The sequence below is a fragment of the Cottoperca gobio genome, chromosome 1 (assembly GCF_900634415.1).
Source record: "Cottoperca gobio chromosome 1, fCotGob3.1, whole genome shotgun sequence".
In the NCBI taxonomy this organism is placed as follows: domain Eukaryota; kingdom Metazoa; phylum Chordata; class Actinopteri; order Perciformes; family Bovichtidae; genus Cottoperca; species Cottoperca gobio.
Window position 1 is genome coordinate 7,712,086 of NC_041355.1, and position 16,270 is coordinate 7,728,355.

At 40.6% G+C, this 16,270-nt stretch overlaps 1 protein-coding gene across 1 annotated transcript; it reads left to right on the plus strand.

Annotated features, from left to right (window-relative positions):
* The first annotated feature begins 667 nt into the window (after window positions 1-667).
* Window positions 668-16,157, plus strand: pdcd4a (programmed cell death 4a). Its single transcript, XM_029438081.1, has 11 exons — window positions 668-1,105; window positions 6,414-6,716; window positions 7,237-7,334; window positions 9,256-9,369; window positions 9,611-9,832; window positions 9,932-10,029; window positions 10,301-10,415; window positions 12,022-12,129; window positions 13,040-13,150; window positions 13,244-13,383; window positions 14,423-16,157. Exons 1-11 carry the CDS (start codon window positions 1,060-1,062, stop codon window positions 14,472-14,474), a joined length of 1,407 nt encoding a protein of 468 aa, XP_029293941.1. The 5' UTR covers window positions 668-1,059; the 3' UTR covers window positions 14,475-16,157.
* Window positions 16,158-16,270: the final 113 nt, after the last annotated feature.

Consider the following 16,270-nt stretch of genomic DNA (forward strand, 5'->3'; position numbering starts at 1 on the left):
TACTTCCAATGTGATTTATAAGGTGTTTGCAATGTAGGCTACAGCAACTTTACGTGTATTACTCCCTAAGCACAAGTTGTTATTCTTATTGTTTCCCCCTTTCAAGTATGTGTGTGCCATGTTTTCCTTTATTAGATTGGAGATACTGCTGAGCTGGGAAATTACATGAAACAACATAAATCCCCAACCGATGCAAAATCTCAAACCCCTAGGTCACCACACTCTGAATTATTAGTATTAAATCATTATTATGAGTAAAGTCAACATACGAACACACCCAGCAGCCACTGTTTTTGCATCATTTCCCACAAAAAAATACATAATGCTTGAAAGGACTGCCATTAGAAGTTATACGTGGGGTCATAAACGGGCATGCAATTCATATTTATTAGCATAATCTTTGTTAACAAAGCCAATGTACAACAACCACGTCACAGTTTGAACTAAAATGATAATTACTTATCAATAAACATGTAAAAAAATAGAATAATTAAATACATATATATAAGGAATGTTAGGTGCTATATGCTACAAACACTTATGTTGCTGCTTGTCCTTGTAGACATGTTTTTCCTGCTCTGTGATTGGTCAGAGAGGACCAGCACCCACCCCCTCTATTGACCACTCCCCATTCGCGCTTTGTTCACGTGACTCCACTCGGCTCGCTCGCTCTTGCAAAGTTAAAACAGACTTTGTTTATCTTGCAGGTTGTTTGCTGAAATGCTCTCTGACTAGTTAACCTACTTCTCAGCGTAGATATTTTACTCTTCCCAGCCGTAAACGCTGAGAAGAGTGCGCATCTCGTTGTATTTCACTCCTTAAGTCTTTAGCATTTCTGATCTCTTTGTAATTCAATTTAAAAAAATTTTTTTGTGTTTCCTGCAGTTGTTATTGTGCAGCACCAAAAAAAAAGGATCAGGACTCCAGTTTTTCCTCTCCAGCACGTGCCATTTGTCAAAGATTGTTGTGCATTAAATATCTTGTTCTGCAGACGTGTGGCTTGCTGTTTTTTGGAGGAGCTCATCGTGAGGATTTTTAATCGAGCATTTGGAGAGCGCCATGGCGACCGAAGTGGATACGTGGTCCTCCGCTCAAAAGGCCGACGGTGAGTGACTAAATTCAGCTTCGCCTTATGTTGCGTACATCGGTGCAAAGTGTCAGAGAGCTACCGACGGGCCTGCTGACGTCCTCTCCCTGATCTATTGTCCCCGCATGGGATGGGCTGCAGAGCCAGCCATACTCCACCATGTGCTCTGTTAAAATCAGACACACTCACACACACACACACACACACACACACATCGAGCACTACTAGTGCAACAATCTCTGTACACTGACGCTGCTTTGCGCGTTGAACGATGTAACTGGAACCAAACACCATTTGCATTTTGTGTTTGTTTTTTACGGTGCTTTGTTACGGTGTTTGTTGTTGGACTGCTTTCGCGTTTGTGATTGGACGAGGACACTGCTTACTTCCGCTTTGACAAGTCGTTGTTTGCACACACCAGCTGCTGAGTGCATTTTTATACACGGGGGGGCTTTTCTTTGCTGTTAAATGTTCCGTGTTAAACGAATACATGCATTAGTAAGACTGAGCTGTATTGGTTCCTGATTTTGTTTTCTCCTGAGGGTGTACATGCAAAATGTTACGCTTCCTCAATCACTTTGTGTTAGACGCAGTACATTACTCGCCCCTTCCTGTATAACATTATTTATTTTGATAAGCAAATGCTTGCAGAACACGACGTTTCGTTGTTGAAAAATACAAAAACATCAAGCAATGTTGATATAAATAGCACCAGCCGGGCAGCACTGATGTTTAATGTAGCATTTCTCTTTTGCAGTTCTTTGAATTATTTTGTTATGCTCATGGTAAACTGGGCTCCCTGTTCTTTTCGCTCAGTCTGGCAATGACGTCGACATGTATAGCCTACTATAAGAGCCAATAGGAAAGCCTTACATAATCTCTCCCTTGCTGTGTATTTAAAGGTTACATAAGTAGTAGTATTGTTAGCACTGTAACAAGTTTATCAAACTGAGGTGTGAGTGGCATTTAACCTCAAACATTAATACCTTAATTTGTCAAACACCACGGACACCGATTCACCTGAGCTATATTGGTGCATGTGAGACACATGGTATGTGCGTGCGCGCGCGCGTGTTTATAAGCAGTCGGTGCTTCAGTGCACAGATGAGCTTTTCTGCTTTAAATGTACTGTTCCTTTTCTGAAGGAAGGTCAGTTACGCTTGATTAGACTGATTGATTAGACAAAGACGCTATTGTCTGCTGGGGAAAAAAGGGGGAAACAAATCCTCGATACACTGTGTGGGTCAATCTGGACACTGAAGTCACTAACAACAGTATGGGAAATATGTAAAACCTATCGCACACAAGTCTTATCACGTTATCCTGGCGTTAAAGACACCTGTTTTTGGGTCATAAGCTGAATGACTGACTTATGAATGATTTTTGATAAGTTACAATAAGTTTTATTTTAAATAATATCTGTAAAAAAACAAGCCTCTTATTGCATTTTTTATATCTAACCATCATGTTTGTTGAACCTGAAAGTTCTTGAGTAGTTTGAGTAATTAATAACTGTCTTTTCATGACAGCTGATGCATAGATAGATGGGTAAATACATAGTACTGACACACACAGTAGCCCGTGCAACTGGTCTTCATCTCAGCATGAATATGTGAAGTTTTGCCATGATGCAGTTTTCTACACTATGCTTTCTTTCGTCATTAGAAGCAAAGCCCTGAAAAAATGGGGATGGTGCATTTTTGGTAACTTTTAAATGACAAAATACAGAAACTAGGTCTGAAAATTAGACATAATTGAGGTTCTATCAATGGACCCATAATCTGCTTGCAGGTCTGTGCTGTGAGGAGTGCCCAATAGCTGCAGATTTAAAGCCTGTGCATTGTGGAAGAAACCCACTGACCATAGATGCAGATGCATAGATGCAGGCCACATTTCTTCGTGGCCTGCTGAGTACACATTATTTTATTGTCTTGGCCTCTCTTCTTTTGTTAACCCTCCTCCCCCCCACATACATATATGAAAACACGTTTTCACACACCGCCCCGTTTGCATGAAGACGGTTTGGAAACTGAGCAACCTGTGAAACGCGTGCAAAGTAGTGCTTTACTGTGCATCACTGGAAATAATTGATAATAATAAAAACAATGTTATCAGCCTCTTAACAGTTTATCTTTAGTAGCTCAACTTTCTGTGTGCACCTCCCTGTGCGTGTACTTTATCTGTGTTGCCGTTACACAGGGTGACTCCAGAAGCACAGTCAGCAAAGCAGCACTAGTTAACATTAAATTAAGTTGTTCTTTCCCTGCATTAGTAAAACAAGAGACATAACCGCGTTTCTACGAGTGCCAACCCTTGTACTATTATTTGTGGAGCGTGTGTGTGTGGCGTCCGTTTTTACTGTTTATTTAAACAATAATCACCGTTTGCACACGATGTGTCTGAAATATGTTTTTAAGTCACATTCTGCCCGAGTCGCCTTTCATTAAATGAAATGACAGTTAAACTTCTAGAACGTCCACACCCTTTTTCCCCTCGGAGAGATAATCACCACAGGACCATATACAGTACGGCTGTTTGTTTTTTGTCCCCTATATCGTTGTGCAGATAGTTACATAAGCTTAGAGGATATCAGGCGTGTTTGTTCTGTGCTTAGTGCGACAGAGATTTATGCTTTTTGGGATTTTTTTGAAAAGATTTGACCATTTTATTTAACAAGGAGGTTAAACTGAGATTGCAATTGATTTCCTTTTTGTGGTCCGGGCTTCAATGGTGACATTGACTTAGACTTAAACACGGAGAGGAGGAGGAATGACTGAAGACTTGAGGGACATGTATAAAGACATAGCAAGCTATGAATCTGTTGGTTTGTGCACTGCTACCGTCCAACTATAAACAATTTACACACTCATCAAAAGTTAGTGTATCGCGTAAGCTGCTGGGAGTCTTGAATTTGTTGCAATGTATTCCTTATGATGCACAGGGATTTATAAAACTCATCTCACAAAGTTTTGACAAGTGAGTTTGTTAAAACTTTAAGTTGCAAAAATCCTTTATGAATATGAAAATATTGCTCACTTCAAAAGTTTGCCTGCTGGACACAGTTGTCAAAAATCCTGCTCGTATGTATACACCTAATGTGAGCAAAGAAAAGGGAAAACAGTGAAAACAGACTTCTAGTGTCAAACACATACAAGTGCAATAGGTTATTGAGTGGAGGGTGGCTATAAATAGTGCTGCATTTGGCAGATTAACCCCAAAATTACAATACTGCGTAGTTGGTATACAGTTGTGAAATGTAGGACTGTCTCTCTGGAGGAATGTGCTTCACTGACCTTCACGTTCATAAACTCTGCTACTATATGGAAACCTAAAACTAAACACATCAACATTGCTGTTTAGGCTCACTGCCTGTGAAAAGCTCCCGACACAGCATGTAGGGCAGAAGTCCTCTGCTGGCCTGCATCTGGCTCTGTGTTGAAGAACTGGTTGAATGTGGGGGCGGTTTTGAAAACCATCACGACAGCGTTGTGTGGTTTGCTATTCATTTTGCTGTGCTCTGGTAGGCGTCAGGGGTTTAAGACGGCAGAGTGAGTTTCTTGCTACAGTGACACAGACTGTTGTAGAGTAAACCTTAAGACAATAACTTTGTGAGAAGTTGAAGTCACAGAGGCACATGATCTCTGCCAAGTTAAGAAACTTATTTAGCTCGGCTGCATTTTGTTCAGCTTGTTTTGCAACTCTCGTCTTGGCAAACTGCTCTGACTTTTTCTGCCTTCTCATTTTTCTGCTCTTTTCCAATTGGCCGCTTGTTTGTTTGGCACGCCGCCTTTGGTTGGTTTTCAATTTACTGGCTGGCCCTGTGGCCAAATGAGGGAAGGACAAGGGAACAGGAGGAGGAGATGACACATGGTCAGATTTTGAAGCCCAGGGTGTGGTACTGTTTTTACTGGAACAGGTTAATTCAGGGAGGTGTCTTTGTGCTGCTTTGTTTCCTTTAATTTGTTTTTCACACTGCAAGTCAAACATTTGAGATATTTTTAAATATTTTTTTAATTTATTTTATATAAAATAGGTTGCATAGTTTCCCCCCGCACCAGAAGTATTATAAGCTGCAGCGACTTTTTTTTTAGATATAGTTTTAGCTGTGGCTCGAACATTTTCACCCCACCCCCTCCCTCTGTGTGTTTTCTACAAGCTCTGTAATGTATAGGGCCATAACTCCTCAAGCTGCCATTTTGGTCCATGCATAAGGACTGAAAGTATTCATTACACCCTCAGACATTCCTCCTCCTCCTGCTTTCCTTCTCTTCTACAGCCTGCTCATGTGACCAGTCATGGACCCAACCATGCCATATGTAGTCAGGTCCACTCTAACTGCTGCGGACAAATCGCGAGAAGACGGAGCAAAAAAAACAAAAAACAGTGTAGTCAGCATTTCTCCAGCATGTGTTCCCCTTTGGTCCCTCCCTCCTCCCATGCCTGCCAGAACACTACCGTCCCACTTGTTGTTGTTGTAGTTGTTGTTGTTGTCTCCATACTTGCAAGAAGCCACGTTTTGTTACTACATACAGTACTTTCATTACACCACATAAAAGTACATGAAGTTACTTGACACTAAATGTCACACCTAAACTTAACGCCTGCTAATAGAGCGGGTGAGTGTCACAAGACTGTGCTTGTGTATTTGTGCAGCCAGCTTGTGTAATGTTTTAGGTGTTATGTGACCTTTTGGCTTGATATGCAAAACATGGCCCTGACATACGTGTTGGAGCACACGTAGCCAGAATGCCAGAATGCATTGTTTTCTGAAACCTTATCCGGTGTTCTATGTATCACTATTGTCTGTTTGGTGCATACCAAATCCACGAGTCATATTTATTCAAGTGCAGCAACAATATGAGGAACACTACCTTATCTTTTTACCCGAATGGCAGGATTGTGTTAGCAGAAAACTTTCACCTTGTTAGGCTTGTAGCCAGCCTCAGATTTAGTCTCAGAGCTGCGTCATAAAGTGTTTTACTACAGTTGTAAACATGGTGTTCATCTTAAGTCAATTCCACCAGTGTAGATGTGATGAAACAGACATACAACAGCGTCCACTCTTCTGGGAAGGCTTTCCATAGGAGTTTGAATTCTGTCTCATTGAACACCGTGGCACTGTCATGTTGGCGGAAAGAGTCTTCCCCAAAACTGTTGCTATTGTGTCCAAATACGTTTAGCTAAATGGTGTCCGATAATGCCTACACCTGAGACATGTTTTTCTGGCAGCACAATGACAAAATTCCCTTTCCATATTTGTTATCATCTCATCGTGGTAAAATCTGAACCGTATCTTTAATCAAACAATATCTGTTTCTTACCACAGGGGTGTTCTCCTTCGACGAAAACCTGGCGGAGGCTAACTGCCCCTACAGCGTTGACGATGACTTGCTGAATGAGGCGGAGGTGAACGGTAACTGGACGCCTCAGGAGAAAGCACTCCACGAGGCGCGACTCAAAGCCAAAGCCAAGCGCCGCCTGCGCAAGTCCTCATCCCGCAACTCCACCAGCGAGTCCATCTCTGAATCGGGAGAAGTATCAGGAGGTGACCCAAACAGTCCAAAGGGCAAAGTCAACACCAGCGACCGCAAATCCAGGGCGGGCAAAGGCAGAGGCCTGCCAAAAAAAGGTACATTTGAGCTACACTACACTTTCTGAAAGCTGCCAAAAGCTTTTAACAGCAACATAGAAGAGGGCACTTTGTAGAGGACACGAGCTTCCATGAACATACAGGGTTTTGGTGTAAATAAACAGCTGATTGGTTATATAACCTCAACCAACCTGACTGACAATGGAAAAGCACAGATTAACACCTTGATTGGTATATGTCATGAAGATGTGACAGTTTCCGGTGCCTGTGATTTGTGCACGTGTGCTGGTTGTTGATGATAATAATCAGAATCAGAAATCCTTTATTTGTCCCACGATGGGGAAATTTACGTTGTTACAGCAAAGAGAGTAAAATGACAATTAAATAGAATAAAAATACAGTAACAGTAATATAAGTACAGTACAATAATAATTGGTTTAGTTGGAAATGTATTGCATGACCTGCTTTTCATTCCCTGCACTAAATGTGTTTGTGGCAATTACCTTTTCACGTGATCATGATGGCGAGCATGCCTTTATGGTTTGTCTGCTGGTTCCAGGTGGGGCAGGTGGTAAAGGAGTTTGGGGGGCTGCTGGGATGGTTTATGAAGATGAGGAGCCTGATATGCGAGACCCCAACTACGATGAGGCTGCACAGGTGAGCGAGTACAGCAGACTTGGATTGTTCATAATATGCATATTTATCTGATATTTTGGAGGCATTGTATGTCTTTAGTAGACAGATGGCAGTAGAGAGATGACAGGAAATGAAACATGGGAGATGGGAAATGACATTGCAACAATGATGGTGGCAGGACTTGCTCCAATGTGCCTGGGGTTTTGTGCTAATAATCTTAAATAAAATGTTCATTTACATTTATCCCCCCTGAGCTGTCTCTGAGTAGGTGTAATACTTTCTGTTTTATTTATCAATCATTTAAAGTAGTGCTGCAACCAACAATTCTTTTTCAATATTGATTAATCTGTAAATCCATTAATCCATTAATTATGCAATCTCTAAAATGACCAACCCAAAGATATTTGCCTTTTTTTTTTAACCTGAAAAATACTGTGGAAGGTTGATCCTTTTTGTTTTCCAAATGTTTCCTTTAACATCAGCAGTTTGTACACACTGTTTTTGCCTCTGATGAAAGAGCCTCACCAGCGGAGGTTAGTCTGTCACAGTTGTTGTTGGGCTGACAAGTTGTGCGGAGCAGCTTTTTTTTGTTCCAAAGAGGCCCACTGATCAAAGCTGACACCTTTTATTTCTTGTGTCAAACAAACATGCTGATGTTGAGGGGCTGCTGCTGAAACACACCGAATATAAAAGATACTGCGAAGCATATGCACTCTTGCATCTCTAATCAATTACCCAACGCATCGATCTCTTTTGTTGAATTGTAATTGGGTGGCATATTATCAACAAACGTCATTAATCTATTGCGAAATGCGGTTTATATCAAAAAGTCAAGGTCAACAGTTCAAAGCTCATTTAAAACACACAGGATTGTTTCATCCAGGTGGCTCCGTCCCTTCACAATCAACAGTGTTTTTTAATCTTTAACCCTGTTATCAACCAAATGCTCCGTGTGACGCTGAAGGCCGCGTTTGTTTGCCTCGTGTTCTGGTCACGCTGACTTAATGCAGAGTGGGAACAAAGCTTCTGTCAGTAAAAACTGTTTTAGGAAGGGCCCTGTTAAGCCAGTGCGGTTCAGTCTTGAATGTTGTTGCGGTGTTGAGGAAAGATGTCTTGGGAACTTGGTCGGAGAGTTACAGAAAAATACAGATGACATGTGCAGACTGTACTCTCTTGAACCACACTGAAGGATTTCTGAAGGGTACAGGTCGTCGTGTACGTGGGGAATATGTAAAAATAATTTGAATTGAAACTATAACGCGCTTGAAAATGCTTCCTTTCCTTTCGGTCAATCCTTAGTTAATGTGTCATTGGCTTCCATGCTGAGACGAGAAATGTTGAATACAGGTTCAGTCGTTTGCCTGTACATAACTGATTGTTTCGGTTCTCTCACGTTCTACAGTCAACGATCACTTCATGCAACAACAGGCACAGTAAAAACAGGAAAGTGAATCAGCGGTTTGGCTACAATCCTCCCTTTTTATACCGATATTTGGTTTCCTGTTATATAAACTTTGGCTTATCCATAGAGGTCAAGACAATTAAGTAATTATTTTTTATGCTCTAGATTTTATAGGACTTTAAAATCGGCACCAGCTTTTCTATTAAACTAGTTATTGACCTATAATTATAGTTTGTAGGCTCTTTTTATTTTTTTTATTCATTCAATCTTTGCCAAGATTATATTTGATCAAGAAACACATCACTTGAGAAGTTTGTTGGACCGGTTTTGACGCGATTGTGAGGGTTGAGACAAAAAAGAGAAACGCTTATGTTATATTAGCTAAGAGGGATAGAATGGGGATGAAATCTAAAATTATTCTGCCATATTATAACTTTGCAGTCTTGGATCGTAATAATAAAAGTGCTTCCCCTTTTGTTGTGCATATATATGTGTGCGTATGTATATGGATGGACTGATCATGTGTTTGTTCTTGCACAGGGGGACACAGTTTATGCAACAGTTGCTCCAGAGGTAGATGAGAAGGAACTGGAAAAAATGGTCAACCCAATTGTACAGGAGTACTTTGAACATGGAGACACAAAAGAGGTCCAGGTAAATGATTTCAAATAAAAACATTTCCTCTTCCCTTCACTGCTGTCCAGGAATTCTTATTGATGTTCGAATGAACAAGTAACGGAGCGTTTTGTACGCACAGATCATTAGATCAGCACTGATGAGAGACTATATAGTTATGTAACGTCGTTACAGTTTACACTTCTTTTTATATGTAAAGCTTCAGATTTGATCAATTGACGACTAACTGTAATGTTCTTATTTGTCCTCCCTCTCTCAGATGCTGCTGAAGGGGCTCAACCTGGGCCAACATAAGTACGAGTTCTCCTCCCTGGCCGTGTCCCTGTCCCTCGAGGGCAAAGCCAGCCACAGAGAGCTGACCTCCCGTCTGCTCTCTGATCTGTCGGGCAAGATGCTGTCCCAAAGTGAAATGGCCCGCGCCTTCGACAAGATACTCAAAGAGCTGCCAGACCTCATGCTGGACACCCCGGAGGCTCCACAGGTAAACGTCTATATTTTCGTCATATTGCTATACTTAGGAGGACTACAAAAATATACGTGATGCAGCCTGATGTTTTTTTCTTCTTCTAATGTCTCGCAGATGTTAGGCCAGTTTGTAGCCAGAGCCATAGCGGACCACGTCCTCCCCATGTCTTTCCTGGACTGTTACAAGGGCAAAGTGGACTGTGAGCATGCCAGGTGATCTGAGCCGCGCAAAACTACATTGCAGATACAGTAGCTTCTCTAAAGAAATCCACCTTCTATGCAACAGTTGTAAGAAAAGCTAAAAGCTAATTACTGACGCAACAAAAACTTTCCTCCTCCTCTGTGTTGAGAAAAGCTTCTACTTTTCACTTTTTTAGGACAAACCCATGTCTTTCTTTTTTACTTAATGACTTAATGTACATACTCTGCCATTTCTCTGCAAAGGAAATCCTACATTTTGATGTTGGGGTTTTTTTCTTTTCAGAGTGGCTTTAGACCGTGCCGAAGTGCTGTTGACCATGAAGAGGGAGATGGTTCGTCTAGATAATGTGTGGGGCGTGGGCGGAGGCCTGAGACCTGTCAAACATCTCGTCAAAGAGGTAAGCACATATTAAAAAAACAAAACAATAAACTGACGAGTCTCGTTTTCACGTTCAAAATGAATGAATACATAATCCCCAACACCTGAGGCCAGAGTGTTTGTATTGACAAGCTCTGCTTCTTCATTGATATTACATAAGGTAAACAGAGGGCAGAAATGCATGCTGGGTAGAGAGCTACAGGCCAACCCTCTGCTATGTTGCTGTGTCAGCAGAGCACTTTTCTCCCATGAGAAGTTGGAATTGCAAAAACAAGGGCACAGGAGGGGCCAGCATGGATACACACCCTAGTCTTTAACTGAACACACACGCGCATGCACGCGCACAATGTACATGCACTTACACTCCACGTGCTGTCGGCTTTGTCTTTGTTTATAATTATTGTCCCATGATCTGGAATTTCTGGTATTATTTGTGCTAATGTGGGTGTGTACAGTGTAGTTTCAAGTGCACATCTGGTAAATTGTAAGTTATGCAACATTTTAATGGATTTTGTGCATGTTTAGAAACAGGAGAGTGTCCTCAGTCATATGGCATTGTGAAAGCCTTAGTAGCCTTCAGACCTGCAGGCTGTCCAGTTTTGATTTCCTGCCCGGTTGTGTGCAGCCGCAGGAAAAACCACTATTGCAGGAAGCACACGGCCTCTTTCCCTCGCTCCTCTCACTTTCTTACTCCATTGTTCTGCTATTACTCGCAGCCTCTTCTAATCCTTTCAATTTCTACGCCCTCTCCTCTGTCTCCTGCCTGTCCACATTACATCCCCTCATGTTGGTTTTCCCCAGATGCTCGGACGAACGCGCATCCCCCGAGCTCAGTGAATTAGACCCAGAGCTGACTCACAACTGTCGGTGTAGCTACGAGGGGTTTTGAACTTGTTGCATCAATCGCGCTCCCCTCAAATCTCAAGTGGGATGACTAATTGTTCCAAAAATACTTTTTTAAAGCAAAATGGTTGGTGTGCGCAGCTTTGCAGTGAGTGTTACATAACAAATGAAGCAGAGACTAAAACATTCAAGCTCAGCTCCAGTTATTTTTCAAATAGTAAGGTACGTCAGACATGTGTGGCGAGTTTTATTTCCCAAGGAAGTCAGGTTATTGCCTGAGTAAATCCCCTTATATATAGTGCCTTGATTAAATCATATTAACTGATACTTCCAAGTGTTATTGAGCTCTCTGTTCAGCTCTGTCTTCATTCAGTCCTGTGGATATGAATGTATTGTTATGTTTTTTATTTTTATTTTAGACAACTATATGGTGTCTCAATATCCAAGGGTGTGTTGAAACAAATAAAGGTTTGCCCTGGATAAAAGTCTGTAGTTAAACATGGACAATTCAGCATCATTTACATTTCCACAGCATTATTCCACCAATAGTCATGCCACAATCGCCACTCTGTGACTCAACAGAAAACCGTCCCCACCGAAAACCTCCAAAGGATATTTATTTAATTTGACGGGCTTTACATGCAGAACAATCCCCTCCAGTCACTATAGTTATGCGTCTTTCTTCATTTCAGCTGCGTTTGATGTAGTTTACACACAAAAACCTCAACAACAAAGAACAAAAACTAATGTTTCATTTGTGTGTGCGTGTGTCTTTGTTCCAGATGAACCTCCTTCTCAAGGAGTACCTGATATCAGGAGACATTTCGGAGGCAGAGCACTGTCTGCGGGACCTGGAAGTCCCACACTTCCACCATGAGCTGGTCTATGAGGTATTAAAGACGTGATGTTCATGTGTCAGTCTTTGTATGGTCATAAAACAACCTACACATTACACACGTTCCCACATATTCACCAAGAAAACAAACAAACAAAAGCACACAGATTCAAACCAATTACAACACTGACATGCAGAAGCACAAATCAAACTCAATCAAACTGTAAATAACAAATATAATAAACAAAGCGTTTAGCATAAAATTGTAGCAACCAGATATTGTTAAACATGTCGAATTTCTCCATTTTCTTCACACATTATGACAATAAAAATAAAATCAGCGGAGCGAACATTTCTTTAGACAGTATTTTCTCTTCCTGGTCCACCAGTCAAGTGAAATGCATAACATGAAGCTGTCCTCCATATTGGTTGCACTGTATGTTCAGGGTGTTGCTGAATAAACATTTGCGATGGTTGTTATTTGAGTAAAGACGATAAACTTTCCTCTGCGTGACATCTCCTTTTTTGTAAATAAAAACAGGTGATCATGAATTGGTTTCCAAATGTCAGATCGGGTTTTCATTTGTCATCAGTTTCGTACGATGTACTGTTGCACACGTAGTTGCTGCTATTTGTTGTACTTGTGCAGCACATTCAGGAAGGATTCACCCAGCCATTTTTCTTATCAGGTTTTTAGGATCTACAAATAAACAGAAATTAATTAAAGTTAAAATAAAAATGTTCCTTTAAGTGTTGAACTACAACGCCTTCACCTTCTCCTTTCTCATGTATAAAATAATGGCAAACACTGCCACCATGTGGTGAACTGTGCAGCTCGCACTTCTCTGAAAAGATCATTTTTGATATTTGACTTCAGTATTTGATGGTGTTAAATATTAAATAAATGAAATGATGGCAAAACGCATCTCTTTCTTACACATTATGTGTTTATGTGCTTTGTTCAGGTTGTAGTGATGGTGCTGGAGTCGACAGGAGACACTGCCAGTCATATGATGATAAAGCTCCTGCAGGCCTTCTGGAAAATGGGCCTCATCACTGTGGATCAGATGAACCGGGTCAGTGCCTTCTTTATGTTCTAGCTTGTAGCCTAATTTAAGTTAAACATACACGTTTGAAAATGTGCATTTTATGCGTTGTTTTACATGTAGGGTTTCCAGCGTGTCTATGACGAGCTTCCAGAAATCAACCTTGATGTGCCACATGCCCACTCTATCATGGAGACCTTTGTGGACCTCTGCTTCAAGGAGGCTGTCATCACCAAACAGCTGAGAGATGCCTGTCCAGTCAGGTGAGTTGGCCTTTAATCAGCACTTTTCCTTTTTTCATATTCCATAATTAAATCATTCTTAATGGCTGGTGTTATTTTATATTATTGTCAACAAATCCTATGAAAAGATCAAAAACAGCAATGGGTCTGTTTGTCTTTGTAATGCTTTTTGAATCGCCTACCTTTTCTGTGGAAGAGTCATGTTTTGCTAACCGGACCTGACCCGATCTGTTAATATGAGACCCACGAACCAACACGAGACTCAACGCACTGGCTGCTACAGTGACTCACTTTAAAGTGCTTTATTTTTTACCCTAGTTTAAGCTGGGTTCACTGTTCTTGAATCACAAATCCAGCCAAAGAAATGTCTCTTTCACTGGCTGCGCTCGATGACTATGTCCAAGATGGCGAGCACATTCTGCGGCACATCAGTGCCCGGCTTTCATAATTTAAAAAGTCCTGGTGGCTGATAATACTTGAAAATATAAGCAGATTTTTTCATTTTAATTTCTGATTTCTCCTGTAAAAAAGAACAATTTTGTACTCACCCACTGCCCGCCTGCATTTAGGTCATTTTACCTGCGCCTGAGAATTTATATTAATGTATCTTACCCGAGTTTTGTGCGGGCTTCCTGACCCAGTGCAGGGCTCTGGTCTGTGGCCCCAAGCCCACATGTTCCTCTTCAAGATGTAAATCTTTAAACGGGTGTCACAAATATGTCTTAATAAAGGCTGAGTAATTTACTAAAACAACTGAAATACTTTTTATAGCAAGTATTACAGGAGTAAAAAGTGCATTTGGGGCTCATTGATGTGTTTTTAATAGTTTTTGGACAACAAAGGAGCTCTATGGCACAGAGGAATATGATATATCCGGCTTTGACAGCACAGAAAATACTTATGGTACTTAAATACTTAATATTTTTGGTATTTTCACAGGGTTTTGTTGACAATAAAAAAACAACAACTATCAAACATATCTAGCCTTATAAACCTGTCAGTATTCTAAGGTGAATCCCAAATATACGACATGTTTCTCAAACTCCATTTCCTCCACCAGAGGACGGAAGCGTTTTGTAAGCGAAGGAGATGGAGGCGCGATCAAGACCTAATCCACAAGAGGAAGAGGAAGAGCAGGAGGAGGCCGAGGAGGAGGGGGGGTGTCTACAGGTTCTTATACCCCATTTTCCCCTGAAACCGGGGATGCTGGCAGTCTAAAGTTTCCTTGTTCCTCCCCTGATAATGTTATCATTACACAAACCAGCATTTACGTTCAGTGAAAGTAGACTGAAAAGTCGCCCAGGCGTTCAGTTCCATTCATCTTGTTGATCACTGTTTGTGACATTTTTTTTTTAAGAAAATTCTTTATTTTTGTGGTTTATGCGCCCACCTTGCCTCAGTCTTTGTTTTGTTTTATCAAGAACGCTTTGAGTCAGAGCTGCAGAAAGGCAGGTGGACTGGCTGGGGTGTGTGGGAGATGAATTTGGGTGTTTTGCCTCTTGCTTTGCGTCACCTGTTGCCATGTCTCTATTTTCTTTTCCAATGTAAAGTGCTATTAATACAATAAAGCACTTAAAAGACAGAGAGCATACTCTACAGTCAGTGAGCACTTAGATATTTAGCTCAACAAGCCACAAATTATTTGAAATTATTTCAAGGACAACATGCTTTGTACCTTCTGGTTCAAGTTGTTCTATTGATCCTTTATAAATAAGGTTTTTTGTTCTTTTTTCATTTCATTGCATCTTGGGTCTCTGAAGCCAAATGTTCACATTATAAAGCAAAGCAGTCAAAGCAAGAAGTGCGTGGATGGTTATTGAAACTTACTTTAGGGCAAATGTACTTTGGAAGCGCTTTTTCTGAAAAAACAAATATAAAAAGTAATTGGGGTTGATGTGTGTAAATAAAATCAAGGGTGCAACATTTTCAGAACTCTGACTTTGCTTGCAATTATGAATCTAAAGCTCAAATGTGCAGGATATGATTCTGGATAGGTAACCTTACAATATAAAGTCAAACCTTCTGGAGAGAGTAGAAGAAATCTGGAAATTGTCTTATGTTTACCTGTTTACCTGTCTAATGTCTCTGAAATGGCAACCCCAGCTTTGATTTGTCAAGCATATTCTTTTCTGCCACTGTAACAGTTCTTCATGTTGATGAAAGTTAAAGATGTGGCTGAGAAATGTATACCATTCATTAAAAAGCAACAAAAATAATTTTCTGTATTTTTATTTTTTCTGGTCCTGACAGCAGTATTGATTAAAGAGTCATCAGGAGTAAGTAGTTGGGCAAGTGTTGTAGAGATGTACATCCATCACATTTGTTGATCATTCATCAGCTGTGATCCTTATTGTATATTTCAACCTTGTACCTGTATCTTCTGTCAGTTTCATTTCACATCTTTCTCTGACTAATGGTCAGAGCACGCTTACAAATGTTAATTTAAACCTGTAACTGAGAAACAGTTTGAGGCCAAAGTTTGGATTTCTCTCTGACTCTTCTCTCATTTATGGTGCATCTAAGATACATGGCTGTGTTTAATAGCATCGCTTTATTATGCTTACAGTGTAAATAGGTGGTTGAGGGAAATTATGTTAAATAGTTAATATTTTAAAAACTAGTGTAATTCACAGCACACACTCATTCATGCATGCTGCTGTCCACTGTCAAATACAGGCTATAACGTTTGTTCTGTACTCCTACAAGCATCTTTGTACTCTGTACACTGTTCATAACACTTCCTGACACAAGAACTTCATTTTATACATTTCAATAAAATTAAATAATTCCCTCTACAATGTCATATTTGCATGCTTTCTTCTTACACATGATGGTTATATTTATTTGATTTAGTAGTATGAGGAGCAAGCCACACGGTAATTATTGACATCATATGCACATGCTCTAT

Coding starts and splice junctions, on each gene's coding strand:
- pdcd4a (XM_029438081.1), top strand. CDS start 1,060: ATGGCGACCGAAGTGGATACGTGGTCCTCCGCTCAAAAGGCCGACG. Junction 6,717..7,236: donor CAGAGGCCTGCCAAAAAAAG/GTACATTTGAGC, acceptor TGCTGGTTCCAG/GTGGGGCAGGTGGTAAAGGA. Junction 7,335..9,255: donor ACTACGATGAGGCTGCACAG/GTGAGCGAGTAC, acceptor GTTCTTGCACAG/GGGGACACAGTTTATGCAAC.